This window comes from Paralichthys olivaceus, chromosome 5 (genome assembly GCF_024713975.1).
Source record: "Paralichthys olivaceus isolate ysfri-2021 chromosome 5, ASM2471397v2, whole genome shotgun sequence".
NCBI lineage: Eukaryota > Metazoa > Chordata > Actinopteri > Pleuronectiformes > Paralichthyidae > Paralichthys > Paralichthys olivaceus.
This window is the reverse complement of record NC_091097.1, coordinates 1,984,922-2,002,028: the sequence shown is the minus strand read 5'-3', so window position 1 is coordinate 2,002,028 and position 17,107 is coordinate 1,984,922. Positions and strand designations below refer to the sequence as shown.

Sequence of the window (17,107 nt, the reverse complement as noted above, 5' to 3'; positions counted from 1 at the left end):
TGAAGTCTCAAGGTAAGAAATACATTCATAGTTGACATACAGTGTGTCATAAAGGGTGGGTTTGGGTAACGTGGGAAACGTAAGCTTCAGTTTGTTTATTAAATTAAGATAACATGGATATCCTGAGGGTGATGTTAAAGAAAGGGGCAGGGTTAATGTCAATCAGAAGCCCTCCCACATTGAAATGAATGTTATGGATTCTCTATTTAGGCTATGGGTTCTTTATGAAACATTTAGTTGTCAATATAAATCAATGACATGTCTATGAATAATTTTAAATTTCTTATTCAGCTTCATTTTTTCATAATGGTTTTTAAAAAGTATCCCAGATTTCAAAGTGACCTGTCCCAGATTATCAAATTCAGAATTGATTTTGTTTTTTTGGCACAAACAACACTAAAGCTGTGTCATGTCTCCTCTGAGCATGATATCTCCATTCTTTATTTTGGTGTGGATAGAAAACCTCTTAAGGATTACAGAAATGTATAATATGTTGATCTAATAGAACAGAATACATTTTACTGTCAAAATTGCCAAAAGATTTCCCATATTACCAGAATTTCCTATATATAAATATAAATATCTGTATAGATATATGCAGTCACTGTATGTAGTCACTCTCCTAAATAGACATTTAAATGGACAATTTCGGATCTGTCACTCACATGAAATGAAAGCAAGTGACAGATTCCAAACAACAACAATGTGTCACAGCCATGACGAGTGAGCGATTCTATGAGATTAGATCCGCTCCAGTAACAGACGTGAGCAGCATTCACCAAAGTATCCTTATGTTGACATGTTCAGGAAAAAGGAATCAGAGTTTGGAGAAGAATTTATTTTAAAAATCCATCATGAATGCAGTACAGCATTTTAACCGGCAGGAACCTGCCCAGCACTTGTTTATCTAAAAGCAAATGAAAAAAGTCACATTCATAAAAACAGAACATCAAATCATAATTATAAAGAGTTTAAATAAAGGTGACACTGTGATTAGGGAAAGGTTTGTGAGCTCATCTTCAAGTGTTGAGGTGGATGTGGAGGGACTCGCTCCTGTCAAATCTCTCCATCACACCTTTGCATTCAAAAACTGAAAAATAACCAACTCTACATCTACACTTTGACATGTGCATATATTGTGAAATATATGAAATGGCATTGGGAAAAATATCACTGTAAACCCCCAAAGTTCTACTCGCGTATCGTCACTGCTTTTTAATCTGTGTGCCGTTACACTACAGCAGTTATTCTACAGTACATCAACAAGATGGTGGTAACAGTGTAAATATACAGGCAATGCATTTACCCAGAGCAGCACAGAATGATCGAGCTGAATAAAAAGTCCAACGTCATAGAATCACAGAACGAAGAGAGCAAACTGGAGCTCCTGAATTCATCCTCAACCATCAGTCCACACTGCTGCAGCTACTGCTATTGTTGCCAAAATGTGAAATATCAACACATGGACATAAGACAGACAGAGGAGACAGACTGTATGTACAGGTTGCATGACGCAAGACTTGTGTGTTTCACTCTCCGCCTTTTGCTGAAGGAGTGACTGTCGTGTGGAGAAACACAGTGTGTGTGTTCAGCAGGAATCAAGTCAAGATGCAGAACTGAAATATGAGGAATCAACGTAGAACAGTGTGGATGCAGTGAAGACGAGGCCAATCGCAGATTGGTTAGCTTCTTCTGTCTATTGTTGTTGTTTTTGTGGACCTGTGCAGTGAGGGGAGGACGTGACCTGGAGACACATTCATACCACGTGTAAATGTCACCAGGTTGAACTCATATCTAGATACAATCGAGATAAGAAACACATATTATTACCAGGTGTAAATGAGGTCTCCGTCATGCTCATGATGCCTCAGTTACCATGACAACAATACTTCTGTCCTGAGATGAGCCCAAACTAATAATACAAAGAGGAATGTAGAAAAAGCTTTTCATAATCAAGGTTTTGCTGGAACAGAAACGTATGTGTGGTTGTTAGAAAGCTGAGGTGTGACACCCTGCGCTCCACACGGCTGTCTTTGGTCTCAGGGGGAGAGACTGCCCCCTCTCTGTGAAGGAGCGAACTTCAAGCTTGTCAGACAGTGAAAACATGTACACCTGAGATTTGGAACCAAGAGCAGCTGGGAAGTCTGTAGTGTTACCAACACTGCAGCCTCTCCAAGTGTATCTGTATTAGCCTGTTGACATTCTTGTCCTTACTTATGAGGTGATGTCATGCTGTTTGGTTCATATTACTGAGGCTTTGTCCTGATCCACAGCCGTTCTCACAGGACTGTCCTCAGGGGCCAGGTCAATGTCCAAAAAGTCAGCCTGGTTGTTGTCCAGTGACAATTTCTCCTCCTCCTCCTCTGTGCTCTTGCTTTTGTTTCTGCCCTGTGATTGGCACATGCCGGATTTGGCCGGGCCAACCAGAGCCAAGCAGATGGCACTGAGCCCCATGCCCACCGCACAAGAGTAGAAGGCAGCGCCGTAGTTCTGTGTGACATCCACCAACAGACCTGGAGAACAGATGAGACAGCAGTCAGAATCTACAGTCTCACAGATGAGTGAAAACACACAGACGTCAACTAAAAAGTCGTTTTTACCTCCTAGCGGCGGTCCGGCCAGCCCAGCGAAGCTCTGGATGAAAACATACACTCCTACAGATGACGGCATCTTCTTGATGCCCACCACTTCCTCCTCCGCCAGCATGGGGATGTGCATGGAGCCCACGGTGCCCATGAAGTAGCCATAGAGGGCGCAGCAGACCACCAAGCCCCAGAACTCCCACACAATAGTGAAGGCCACCAGAACCAGGCACAACAGAACCACACACCCCAATAACACCAGGGTCTTCCTGCAGCTGACTTTGTTCAACACCACCCCAATGGACAAGCGGCCGAATATCTCGGCCACTGCCATCACAGAGAGCATGTAGGAGGCCATGCTGGGCTCCACGCCGCGGCTCTTGCTCAGTTCAATGATGTAGAGCTGTGGGGCGAAGAAGCCCAGAGTGGCAAACAGGCCAAAGAGGGAGTACCAGATAAATGCACCATCTTTGAGCACAGAGAAGTCCAGGAGTTTGGGGCTGGAGGGCTTGAGAGGACCCGCCTCTCCCTCTGCCCACTCCACCTCGTCCTTCTCCTTGACTGGTGTGGGAGGTGACGGCTCCTGACCCTCTTTGCCCTGCACCTCCATCTCCTCCAAGGCCTTTTTTTCTGCTCCTGCTGTCCTCAGGTCTGTGTTTGAGGCAGAGAGAGAGGTGATGCCTGAGTCCTCCGAAACTCCGGAACTGATGGAGGTCCTAGTTTGTTCGTTCTCCAGCTCGTAAACCTGCAGCTGCTTCAGAGAGATCAAGTCTTTGTCTGATTCACTGTCCTCCTTTACAGGTTTCGGCTCAATTATGATTGGACGAAGGAGAAGTCCACAGCCAATCACAGAAGCCTGCACGATGCCGAGGACAATCAAACAGTAGCGCCAGCCAATGTGTTGTTTCAGTGTAGTGAAGGCTGTGGAGAGATGGGGAAGACAGTACAGGTAACTTTTATTGTTGTTCTCTTATTTATTCTCACTCAAGGTCCAGAATGGCTTTTATTGTGATAGACGAAGTGAAAGAAAAAGCTTTGTCTCAGTGGTCACATGACTGACCAATACACAGACTTGGTGACTTGTCAGTGGATCAGGTGTGAATACGTCATTGAGAATAAAACAGGAACAGCCAAAGTGAGCAGCTACATCCAAATGAAAACAATTCAGTTTGGCTTTTTTTACTCGAAAACTTGTTTTAATGGAGAAGTTTGGTTTTGTTCAACCTGGACCTTATTTCTAGCATGGAAGAGTTTCGCGGCAGATAATGCGTTATTTAGAGGCTGTATTGTGGATGCCCCAATCACTTGTGTTGTATGGATATACGCCGATCGCGTGTGGATGGAAAAGCGTCCGAAGGACTCCAAGTTACTCCAAACCTTTATGGGTGAGTAGATCTACATACCACATGCTAGAAATAAGGACCAGGTTGAAAAAAACCGAACTTCTCCTTTAAAGGTCCAGTGTGTAAGATTTAGGTGAATGGGATCTATTGGCAGAAATTGAATATAAAATACTCCTAATGATGTTTTCACTAGTTCGTTTCATCTAAATTGTAAGAATTGATGTTTTCTTTACCCTAGAATGGGCCCTTTATATTGAAATCCTTTATTTTTACACAGGGAGGAGGTCCTCTCTACGGAGGCCACCATGTTTTTTACATTAGTCCAAGCTGGACAAACTAAACATCTTTTGAGTTTTTATGACAACTTTTCATATTTGGAAAGGGATGTTGAGGTGAGGGGTGTTCAGCTGCACCATGAAACTTCACCACTAGATTTCACTAAATTCTACACACTGAACCTTTAAACTGCTCTCAGACATGCACTGAACTCCAGAAAACCTCTACAGTTTCTACGGAGGAGGTGTATATGTAAACACCAATGTCCGTGTGAGAGCCGCTGGAGTTTCTGCAAACTTTCCCTGCCTGACCCCCCCCTTGTATTAAGTCCACCTAAACCCTGTAGGAGCCTGCTGCACCACCCTTCACCACCAGCGGAGGATTTGTTGCTGTTGGGAACACGTCTGAGCAGAGAATCTCCTGCTGCGTTGTGCATGTATGAAAGGAAAACTGTGGAGAAAGTCCTGACCCACTTCTCCAGAGGTCAGGAGTCATGTGTGAAAATGTCTTTAGTGTGAATGATGACACAGACGCCCACATTCACTTCCTGACTGGGTCAGGTTTATCTGTGTTTATCTGAAACCTAACTCCTCAGCAAGAAAACAACTTGACAATGATGTGCTGATGTCACATTATCATGTGACCAAATAAGCACAGAGTCCTCTCTGTGGTAAGTGAGCAGACTCCATTCACTGAATCGGACGATGAGATGTTGTTGAAAGCCACAGAAAAAGCAAGTCAATATTGTAATTATTGAACACATGATTCTGTTCATAACAGATGAGTCATGATAAAAGCCCCTGTTTGAATGAACACTCACCTGGAGCAAATGCAAATATGGCGAGGGATTCTCCTGAGGAAGCAGCGGAGGTGACGAGGGCTCGCCGTCTGGAGAAGTACTGGGCTAGGATGGTGACGGTTGGGAGGAAGGTGAGGCAGTATCCGAGGCCTGTGTACAAATGGGAGAAAAGAAAAAGGGGACATGACAGCCACTGGCCGCACGGTAGGAACACTGCATGGATAGGGGGGGTGGGTCAAAGATCAAGGTGTCAGGTCACTCCTTTTTCAAAGGTGGCCGGCTGCTTGAGATGACTGAGCTTTACCACAGCTGCTTCTGAAACAAAAATGGTATGTAAAGACAAAAAAAGAGAGAGACAGGGGGAGAGTTTAGAAGTGGTCGTCATGTTAGCTGTGGTCCTTTTTCAGAAGCAGACATGGTATTCACGGTGGGAGGGCTAGCAGTGCTTTCTGTCCAAGGAAAAAACAAGTTAATGTGCTCTGATGCAAAACTCATTCCACCAATTTGCTCATTATCCAATCAATTACTTTCATTCAGTCAATTTATTCCTTCCTCTTGAGACACTTCCTGTTCCATCAGTCCTGATCTGAAAGGGAATTTAGAGGGATTTTTTTTTGGAGGGAGACTGCTGCTCCAGTTATTCCGCTCAGTCCTTCCTAGAGAGTTATGAGAACGGAGTCGACATTACTGTCTGCTGTTTACAGGAGGCTGTCGACCTCTCTCTCATTGGACAGTTCTGCAAGAAACAAACTGGGGCAGACTTTGTTGTGGACACTGCTAGGAGTCCCTTTAGTTCATGACAGGCTGATAAACAAGACAAACACATCTGCAGGAGTAAAACAGTCAATCCGTCACTGACATGTTGCAATGACACACAAAGGCTACGTCCACTCTGATAAGTTTTCATTTTACACCCCAAAAAATCGAAGCTATCTCCGTCATACTAACATACCTGAAAACACATGTCACATCAAACATGTACACTGGTCATGCGATGCAAACGACGAGCAGATTGGTTGCTTAGTTGCAGAAAATACCACGAAGAAAAAAGTAAGAGCAGGGATTTCTTTTCTTGAAGCGTCAAAGAGGTGGAACTGTTACTGACAGTAAGCGTTAGCCAGTCGAGTTGTGTGACTTTAGAGTTTAATAATAAGACTGAGATAATATCAGGACAAGAACATGGGAGACTGTGTCACCTTTTCCAAAAGTCTGAGACTTGAAAGTAGATCGTATGGATGTGTTTTACAACTAAAACTTAAATATGTGGACGTAGCTAAATACCAACAGACAGACAGACAGATGGAGTGACTGATATAAGTACCTGAGACAATGCCAATAGTGATGTACATCTCGTTGATGGAATTGGTGAAGGCGGAGGTGATGGTTCCCAGGCTGATGAGGAAGCCTCCGATCATCACCACTGGACGATAGCCGAAGCGGTTGCTCAGCAGCGTGGACAGGGGGGCTGAGGATTTGAGGGGGGACAGTCATTTCAGTAAAATCATTTCAACTCGTTCAAGTTTGAGCTGCATGACCGTTGTTTAATCTCTGAACAGTACAGTTTTGTTATTGCATTATGTTTTTTAACTTGACTTAGAGGTACAGTGTGTAGAATTTAGTGATATCTAGTGTTGAAGTGTCATGTTGCAGCTGAACACCCCTCACCTCACCCTCTCCTTCCAAACATGAAAAAGAACCTGTGGTAGCTTCAGTTGTCATAAAAACTCAAAAGGTGTTTAGTTTGTCCAGTCTGAACTAATGTAAAAAACATGGTGGCCTCTGTAGAGAGGACCTCCTCCATGTAAATATAAAGTATTTAAATATAAAGGGTCTTTTCTGAGGTAAAGAAAACTACAATTCATACAATTTAGATGAAATGAACTAGTGAAAACATCATGAGGATTATTCTACACTACATTTCTGCCAATATTTCCCTTTCACCTAAGAGAGAGATAGAGCTAAGAAGAAAATGTGGCTATTTAAGAAAAGTATTGATCATTATGTAGTGATCAGTGGTGAGATTGTGGAAGTGGCTACAAACAAATCACAGTTTGAACTGTAGTGGGTAAGAGACATTAACTTAGTCATTTTTGTGTCTGTGTGACAGAGAGAGAGAGAGAGAGAGAAAAGCAGAAATAGGATGGACTGAATGAATGAACACATGTAATTTAATGATATTGTCCAATTGCCCAACAATAATGTCAACAAAGACAAATATGTTTTGTAAATGGGCGAGAACTTTCTGATGTCCTACATTTACACAACAATGACAGTTTGCAAAGCTGACTGTTTCAAACTAAATCTAACAAATCTTAGTTATTAGAAGGGAAGTACGAGAGCAGCACAAGAAAAGTAGAACACGTGTGAGTGACTGACCAGTGAAGGTAAAGATGAAGACGCAAATGGAGATGACCCATGACACTCGGCTGTTGCTCTCCCCAAACTCCTCCATCAGGTCCTGGAGGAAGACACCCAGGCTCTTGAGGGACCCATAGGTGCAGACCTCCACCAAGAAGAAGGCCACTGCCACAGCCCAGCCCCAACCGCCATCAGGCACTTCTGGGTAAACCTTAGGACCCAAACAACGCCGGGAGCTGGGAGCCGTCATGGCAACAGCAGGCCTCCTGTAGAAATAGACAGAGAGACGACATCAGTGATGAAGGAGTCCTGGTCAGAGCTGCATTTGTCAATTGATTCTTTGTTAATATAAAACACTCATTAATGGAGCTCTGTTGAGTCACCATAAAGAGTTTCATATTCCCACAAGAAAACTCTGCATCTCCTCACATATTGAGCAAAGATCTTGAAATCAGACATTTGATGTCATGTTCAAATCATGTCTGTTCCACTTTGTTAAACTATTTGGTTGATTATCGTCCGTTCGTCTATAATCATTTAATTTAATAAAGGTGACTATGACAAACAGGCTGGGTGAGCGAGCAGTGAAAAGAGCAAACACACGTTTAATGATTCACCATGTGTGTAAATGAAAGTGTGGTGAGTGTGGCGACAACACAGGCCCTCATACTGTCAGACTTTACAGGCTGAGCAGTGCAGGATCTTCCTGAAAACCATCGATTTGTTCAGATATTCAGTATCTGAAATCTTCTGGCTCACAGTGCAAGTAAGTAAGGGACCTAGTTAGTGTACAATACAATTTCCTTTTTGGTAGCAAGAAAACTTTGAATTATCATTTGGACAATTGTGTCACTTTATAAGCCTAGAATAAAAAAGCCATTTTAATGGGATAGTTCACCCAAAAATGAAAATGATCTACTCACCACTATGTCATATAAAACAAAAGCACACAAGGCTATGTGAGCCTGTAAACACGGAACTATCTCACCCACACACACACTCGTGGTCACCCAAATGCACCTCTTATCTGATTTAGCGAGGACAACCCTCCTTCACCTCAGGCTACTTAAGGCGTCTCCGTTATGTGACATTTATGTCATATCCCACAGACAACAGACACAAGCTATTATTGTAGAAGATACTGTGCAACTCAGCTTTCAGACGGTTGATGAAGCCTCACACTGCTCATGTCATCTTGTGATAGGAAGAAACAAAACTAAAAAAAAGACAAAACACACCACAAGCCTTACCACGTCCAAAATAAAAGCCATGAACTGTCACATCACAAAATATATTCATTAAAAAAAAACAGGGCAGGAGATGAAGATAAACCAGCACCATCGTACAGGTTTATTCAAGTTAAAGGTTCAGTCTGTAGAATTTAGTGATGTCTAGTGTTTACATTGCATGTTGCAGCTGAACACCCCTCACCTCACCCTCTCCTTCCAAACATGAAAAAGAACCTGTGGTAGCTTCAGTTTTCTGGACCTTCAAGAGGAAGTTTTTTCTCTCCACTGTTGCATCACTCTGTCAATTCTGTTTTCTCTTATATTCTCTCTCTATTCTCTTGTTCCGACAATGATTCATTGACAGAAAAACCCAGTGAATGATCTGAATGTCTTTAATTTATCAACTAGGGCAGCAGAGCTGCATCCGATTGGCCAAATATATTAACATGCAGAGCATGTGTGGCGCATGAAACACAATGTATCGCAGGTTTTGTCAACTTTTGCAATAGTTGATATCGTGACAATTTTCGAAGGCAGACATACTAGCAAAACAGTCGACATACAGGTACCACTAAGCTAAGCAGAAATTAAAACTATCATTAACAAATACAGTCACGGAAATTAAATGACAAAGGAAGACATTTGTACAAAATTCATGTACAAACATGTAGGCACTGGTGAGAGGAGCAGAAGAGAGAAAATCGTTACCCGTCCTGAGAATGGGTCGTACAGGATTAAAGAATACACATAAAATAGTCACAAATAAATCGAGAGAATGTCACAAATATAATGATCAAAGAAGGGAGCTAATATCACGATTAAAGGACAAAAAGCTAAATATCACAAATATTTTACATCATCTTCGAATTAACTACTCAAGAGAAACAGGACTTAAGAAAATAGTCACTCCAGTCCAGAAGGTGGCGGTAAGAAGAGGAAGCACAATAAAAACAAGAAGAAGAAGCAGCAGCAGGAGGAGAAGGAGGAGGGGGAGGCGGAGGTGCTGTCGGCCCGTGGGAACGCTTCTCTTCACTCTTGTGATGGCTCATGACGGACAAACAGCGGATCGCACCGCAGCCTTATGCGCAGCTGCGGTCGGACATGTAAGCTGGTGGCACATCGAACGTGCTGACTCGTTCAACCGGTGATGTCCGCTAACGTCGGGAACGACTCTGACGTCAGGGGGACACAAAGGGTTCAGTACAAACCCTGCTGCTCTCAGATCGTCCACACCGTGTCAAAGCAGGAACAGAGACACGTGTGCGTTTTTACGGCAGCGGACACTTCACCGCTCTCTCGGTGTTGAGATGCAGGGTTCGAACACATGCGGAGTGATCGAGCACCGTTACGAAGTCCCCTCCTGTCCGCATTATACACCTCTGTCCCTGGCATGAGGGTGTTGTCCGCAGCGGAGACATTGTAAGTCCCAGCAGGGCCACCAAGAGAAAATACATAGAATACTAATGCTAGTAGTATATGATAATGAAAATGACGGTGCAGCTTAAGTACAGCTGTATTTTTACATGCTGCACCTTAATGGATATTTATTGCACTATTTGTAGTGTTTATTTTGTTATTTTACTTTGAAAAACATACTTAGGTAAGAAAGACCATAGTTACCAGGGTTGAATAGAACAAATACAAAAATCAGTTGAATGTTTTCTGTTCCTTGTTTCTACTGTACCAAAAACTTACCAAACCGTGACCTCAAGACCGAGGTACGTACCGAACAGTGATGTTTGTGTACCACTACACACTTACCAGAGAGTAACATGAGCAACTTTCACCCCCAAGTCTAGGATAGTATGCATTCTTAAATCACGTCGTGTCCTTGTGTCTTGTCACTGGTGTCATGCACAAGAGTTGGAGTCGGAGCCTCGCTGTCTGGGACATCTGAGTTAGATATGAATCAGCATAGACACCACAGTGTACCGCTAGTTGGCCCCTTATCTATAGCCTGACCTTGGGTACTGCTGGGAGAGAAGGGAGTGTGTGTGGAAGGAGACAGGCACTGTTCTCCTGACGGTGTACAGATGTGAGGATGGTCAGAAACTCCTCAACATCATGTATGTTGTGATTTGGTGCGATACAAAGAAAATGGAATTGAATTTGAATAGATAAAACCTGACACTTACCAGGCCTGTGGTGCCTTTCAAATCACTGCTTATATAATAATAATTATATTATTATTATTATATAATTCATTATATACTCTATTTCTAACTCGTTGTCTTCTCATTTGTTGATTTGTCCTGTTCGTATGATATAAGTATATCAAAACTTCACCCAGGGATTTTGTAAAAATGGCCAAATTCTGGGATTTGCAAAACAAAATCAGGGAGTGTTGCTAATTTAAAGGGACAGTCCACTGAGAAAACAACACCGTAGGTTGGCCTAATGACATCATCGAGGACTGCTTTTTAAATCTGTCTCTCGCTCTAACTTAATATAAGTCCAATGCAGAATTATAGAGGTGGTCCTTTAAGAGAAATAAAGTCCAAGCTTATTATATTTCCTATTACACACAACTAATTTGAATATTATTTAATATTTAATGATTCAATATATTGCTATTTTAAAACATATTCTCTCTATATATTATATAATATTATATTATTATGTATCTGCCCAGTAATATTCTCACATGTGACCATTAGAGGTCCCTACAGGCAGTGTAACAGTCTGTCAGTGTAGCTGTCTTTGTTTTACAGACATTCTTTATGTTTCCTTATCACTCTCAGCAGGGAATGTTAGAAGTATTGTACAATTTTGTCATTTTGTTTCCATCTATTGTTCTTCTGTCGGTCCTGGGAGAGGGATCCCTCACACGAGGCTCTCTCTGAGGTTTCTACATTAGTTTTCCTCCTAAAAGGTTTTTTGGTAGATTGTCCTCCCTCTTGCTGAGGGTTAGAGAAGATATCACCCCTCAGCTACAATAACAACAATAGTTGTGTGATTTGTGAATATTGGCTCTACAAAGAAATTGTGATTGATTTAAGAATGCCTCAGACACCAGCTTTTGGGATTAATGACTCTATGACGTCACATTATTTAAACACCTCAAGATAAAATAATCCAAATCAGTCTACTTATGTATGGTATAGAGACAAATCACAACATACATTATTTCTAGGCACTTGACATATAGTAAGGTCGAGATCTGAAAAAGAGAAGCCAAGCTGTTCCCACAACGAGCAAACACTCGGTGGAGAGAGAAGTCTCCCTTGTGACGGGATGAAACCTGCAGAACCAGACTCACTGTGGCCTCCCCGACTCAAGAGAGAAAAGGGTGAGGAGAGAGGAGGGTGGAGCGGAGCTGCATCAACAGCACCGACACAGACTGAGTGGTGCATGTGGACGGTGGCAGAGCCGCAGTGCAGTGAGCAGGGCTGAGCTCCGTGAGCCGCAGCCCGGAGGCTGGGTGCCCCGCTCTCCTTCGTGAGGAGCGCCGGGCTGACTGTTTAATAATAATAATACTAATCCCAACAACGCTCCTGTGGAGGATGTACAGCGGTCAGACAGAGCAGGAAACACCAGGGGCAGCGGATCCCCTCACTGAGGCCGAAGCTGCTCCATGTGACTCACCGGAGGAGATGGCGGCAGGACAGACACCGTCCTCTGGTGGAAGTGAGCCGGTTTCCCCGTGTCGTCCACAGAGTGGAGGCAGCGACGATTCACGTAGAAAAGAAACCCCGGCCTGTCTTTATTCTCACGTCTGAACCACGCGCCCCTAAAGCTAACGAAGCGATGTAGCAGGAGCGGAAGTGCCTGAGCTCGTGTCTGTCAGCCTGCAGCATCTCTGTCTGACTCCGGTCTGACTCCTGCTGCGGCAGCTCTCTACCGGCTCCAGCCGGTATTCACACGAGAGCGCGCAAAACCAACCACCCGGCTTCACGAACGCGCAGAGCCTCTCTCTCTCTGTCACAGGGCGGAGGACAGAGGAGGAAGTGAAGAGAGAGAGAGAGAGAGAGAGGCTGGTGAACCTCAGGTCTGGTCCAACGTGTTTGTGATCTCGAGTCTTTAAAAAGATGCGGGTTTAAGAACACCTCCTCTTTTCCACACTTCATTTCATTTTCATTGTGATCATCAGATTGTAGTGAGGACAGATATTTAAATAAAGTGTTTCTGTAAAAGAAAAACAATCTCTCTCTTCCTCTGTGTCTCTCGCTCTTCCTCTCTCTCTCTCTCACGCGCACTGGTGTGATGCTGCGTTTCAGGAAAAATAACCATCGAGGTGAGCTGTTATTAATACTTATAACGATCACACACACACACATATATATGTGTGTGTGTGTGTGATCGTGGCTCATATTCAATCTGTTTTTACTTCAGTCTCTAGTCTGTATCGTCATAGTCTATGAAAGTATTTAAATAAGAAATATTCACATTACATAACAACAAACAGTTGGTATATACATATATAGCAGTTGGTTCACTGATATGACTACATGATCAGTAGTTCACACCATAGATATAGATATACACATATTACGCATTTTACGCAATAGATCTCTGACAGGAAACAGCTCGTGCACGTCCTGGCACAAAGCACAGTACACCGGACACACAGATGGGATGAACAGGTTTATTCCAGTGATGAACAGTTCTCCAGAGAGTCCTCTTTCAGGCAGACATTAAATCAAATCCTCAAAAACTCATATCTATTGAAAATGATAGATTTTTTTCCTTCCAGGACTTGAATGTGACTTGTGATGCAACTCACGATCTGAATATAAACTGTGTCCAGCCACCCCTCAGGCTCACACTTCAGCTCATCAAGCACACAAACCTCTGCGTGGTTTTTTTCCAATATAAGTCAACATCACACTAGCAGAGCCGTAATAATATTTCCCAGAAATTGCTTGACTGGTTTACAGTGAATGAGTGTTTCAGAAATAGGTGAGAACCTGTTTCTACCATTGCTTCAATCAGAAGTTCAATTTACTGCTGCAATCATTAAGGGGCACGCTACATGTGCATGGCTTCCATTGCCTCAGTCACACTTGAACAACCTGACTCATAAAAGCTTTCAGAGAATAATAAAGCTGTCAACAGTCTATCTCCATACTCACTGTGGCAGCACGATCATAGTATTCAAGAGTGAAAAACATTTCCCACCTCCAGCAACACTTGATGTTTTAAAACATGACATGTTCTCACCTGAACTACTCATTCTTACACCGACTCTACCGAATGATGAGAGAGCGTCGCTGTAAAACTCTTTGAACTTTTCAAAGTAAAATACACATATTTATTCAATTTCAACATGATTTTAATCCTGCACGTTGATGAAATACATTATCAGTCCAGCCAGTATTTAGTGTGTATCATGTATAAATGGCTCACCTGTCTGTAAGTTGTGAATGATCCTTAGTGAGCGTTCAGATCTGCCCTGATGCTTTTCAGTGTGATGCAGGGGTGTGTCTAAGAGGTGGCCAGCCTCAGGGCCTGCCCAGGAAAATGTGGAGTGATTAAGAGGCATGTTAGAAGAATATCTGATGAGGTCAATGTCTGGGTCAGTTCTATAAAATGACTTTCAGTATTACTGCAGGTAGGGTTTCCTGTTTTCCTTTGCTACTGCGCTTCCTGTTCTTACACATTTTGCTCCACAGTTTTTTAAAGTTTCATGCCAGAGGCTTGGCAATGCATTTATGTGAAAAAAAGTTATCTGCTCAAACTTACTGGATCCTAAGTCTGTAAAACTTTTACTTGCGTTCTTTGCCAGTTCAAAAATGCCACTGGTTGACTGTACCCTCACTGATCATACAATGACGTAAGACGAGTCCCAAGTCCAAAATAAGCAGCACTGATTACAGCACTGACGTAATTCCAGTGGCAGTCAGTCACTGACAGACTGCAGGTTTATCAGTTTGTGAAAATGAGATTTTGAATTTTTTCCAATTTCTCAAACTTCACTCACCCTGATGCTTCCCCAAAAAACTATCTGACAAGTGAGATACCTGCCAGAACTTTGTCTCAGTGATCAAATTCATAGAGAAGATGCCAGAGTAACGTGCCTAAAAATGAATTCACATTATTGTATGGAGTAGAAACTATTTGGTTTCATCACCTTGGAGAGCTCAGCTCCATTCTTCTACCCTTTACATTCATTTAACTGTCAGAGACGGTTTTCTATTGTTAGTCTGCTCCTTCCGCTCTGCTTCGCTTCCCCCTGCAGGTTCATTTCTTTGTCTCCCCTCAGCACGACGTTGTTCTAATGGGTGTAAGTTTACTGCTGCTTATTATGGTTTTTGTAAAGCCTTGAATTGCGTAATGTTCAGCAACCACCACACTGATAAAGGAAACACATAATGTGCAGACTAGCTACAGGACAATAACCTGTGTTTCACACAGTGGTCTTTTTCAGGTTAACTGTGAGAGGTAATGTTTGTCAGGATGATTGATGACGTAACAAGTTGCAGTTAAAAGAAATGAGAGCATACTTGTCATGAAAGTGTGCAGTTGAGAGTGGTTGAAGAATGAAAGGTCAACAAGTCTTAATCTAATAGCAACATACTGCAAACAGTTAAACAGTCCACCACATGAATACCCTGATGTAATCATTATAAGCCAGTGTGACCATGGAGTCCTGAGGATTCCAGTCTCATATTCTTTCTTACTGAAGGGTTATCAAGAATGCAAACTCATGTGCTGCCCTGGTGGCCAAGGGATTATCCAAAAGAAACTTCAAGTCAGTGTTCATCGAGGGAGTACCAGGGAGTACCAGCGAGTACCAGGTCCCTAAACGTGTCTATATGCCGTCAGCAAATATTGTTGTTCCACATTTCCATTTCCATTGTTAGCACAGTTGACGAATATTTGATTGGAAGGAGAACTTCCCCTTTTAGCGCAGTGCTCGTTCTTCTGGTTTGGAATGTTTAGTTTTACTTTGCAGACAAATTACAAAAGAGGAAGTGATTCTATGAACGCTGTTGTCATGACAGAAAGATCAACAGGTGCTACTCCCAGGAAAGTGTGTGTCAGTCCGATATGGTGAATTGAAAATAATTAAATAATCAAAATGATGTGTTGATGGTTTTGACCCCAATTTTGACCCAGTTACCAACCGCTGTTGTAGTTTATCAGGGGACATGTTCAACCTGCTCCACTGACTGTTAGAGCAGACTATTTATTCAGATTTAATTAATATTGAACATATCACATGTTCAAATCACAGCAAACTCTGCACTTCACTTCCCAAGGCCATTAACAATACATATGCCAAGTGGGAAGGCAATTTGATGAACAGGTCGTGAGGTTCTGCTGGAGGTTTCTTCCACCTGGGTGTCTTTCCTCCCCGCCGTTGCTCATGCTTGCTCTGTGTGGAACAAGTTGGATTTTGTGTTTCTTAAGATCTTGGACTTTTGTGCAGCACCCTGAGACAACTGTTTGTTGTGATACCGTGCTATATGAATACATTTGATTGATATGCATTCCACAGACAGAGACAGACAGAGACAGACAGACAGACAAAGACAGACAGAGACAGTTGTGGAATAAGTAGATAAACTTCGCCTCGTCACTCTGATGGTCCCACTTTTTCACCCCACATTGGTGTGTGGCCATTTGGAACAGTTTCTGGTTTACTATTGGGAAACTACCCACCCACATCAGCATTTCTATATCCATACAGTCTGCATACATATAAGTCTATCTCAATATTTGAAAGCAGCCTACTAATGAACAAATAGTTTTTACATGCTCGTGCACTAATCCTGTTCCACTGAACTTTACTCAAATACATTGCTATGCAAACAACCGTTCTATAGTGAAAGTTGTATATTAAGAGGATGTTCTGTTTTTTTTTTGTTTTTTTAAATTCTATTGCCTTTTTCATTCTGTTGTTTACCTCATTCTGACTCTCAAGTGAATTTCCCCAGTGTGGGATCAATAAACAGTTTTAAACAGTTTGTTTATCTGGAAACATGACAAAGAACAGAGCAGGTTTCTTCTTTATCAAATTCCAGTGGACTCGACATGTTAAAACAAAACATTTAGCCTTTGCAAACAGAAATGATGTACATGTGTACATGCATATGAGGTGGGGAAGTGAGATCTGATCACAGACGGACACTAGAGATACACAGGGAGGATCATCCAGGACACATGTTGATGCCAGGTCTGAAAAGGGCCTCAGACTTGTAGAAGCACACTGAGGCATCTATAGGACACCATGTTGGCTCTTTCATTACTGTGTCACTACTGACACTCGTTTAATAATGAAGTTTCTGTTTTCTACATCCTATGAGTCCCATGAATGACAGTTTTACTTTATCACATTAAAACTCATTGATTCCAGGTCCATAGCCTGGTGCTGCTGTAGTGGATATGGAAGAGACCACTGGGTTTTTACAGCTAAACACACTTACGACATCGTTATCGTGTGAAGATGTAAATGTTGTGAAATGTTTGACCTGTAACCTTATATAACCATAGACATGCATGACAATCATACCTTATCTAGAAGCTCCTTTACCCGAGTTCCAATAAATGACATTACAAATCAAGACACATTCGTTG

At 42.5% G+C, this 17,107-nt stretch overlaps 1 protein-coding gene across 2 annotated transcripts; it reads right to left on the bottom strand.

Annotated features, from left to right (window-relative positions):
* Positions 1-823: 823 nt before the first annotated feature.
* Positions 824-14,068, bottom strand: slc16a6b (solute carrier family 16 member 6b). Of its 2 annotated transcripts, none has more exons than XM_069525030.1 (6): positions 13,934-14,068; positions 7,377-7,624; positions 6,322-6,465; positions 5,022-5,150; positions 2,601-3,503; positions 824-2,513 (listed from the first exon to the last, which is right to left on the bottom strand). In XM_069525030.1, exons 2-6 carry the CDS (start codon positions 7,606-7,608, stop codon positions 2,242-2,244), a joined length of 1,680 nt encoding a protein of 559 aa, XP_069381131.1. In that variant the 5' UTR covers positions 7,609-7,624; positions 13,934-14,068; the 3' UTR covers positions 824-2,241. The 2 variants fall into 2 exon arrangements, with proteins under 2 accessions (XP_069381131.1, XP_069381130.1); XM_069525029.1 differs by lacking the exon at positions 13,934-14,068 and adding an exon at positions 12,173-12,446.
* Positions 14,069-17,107: the final 3,039 nt, after the last annotated feature.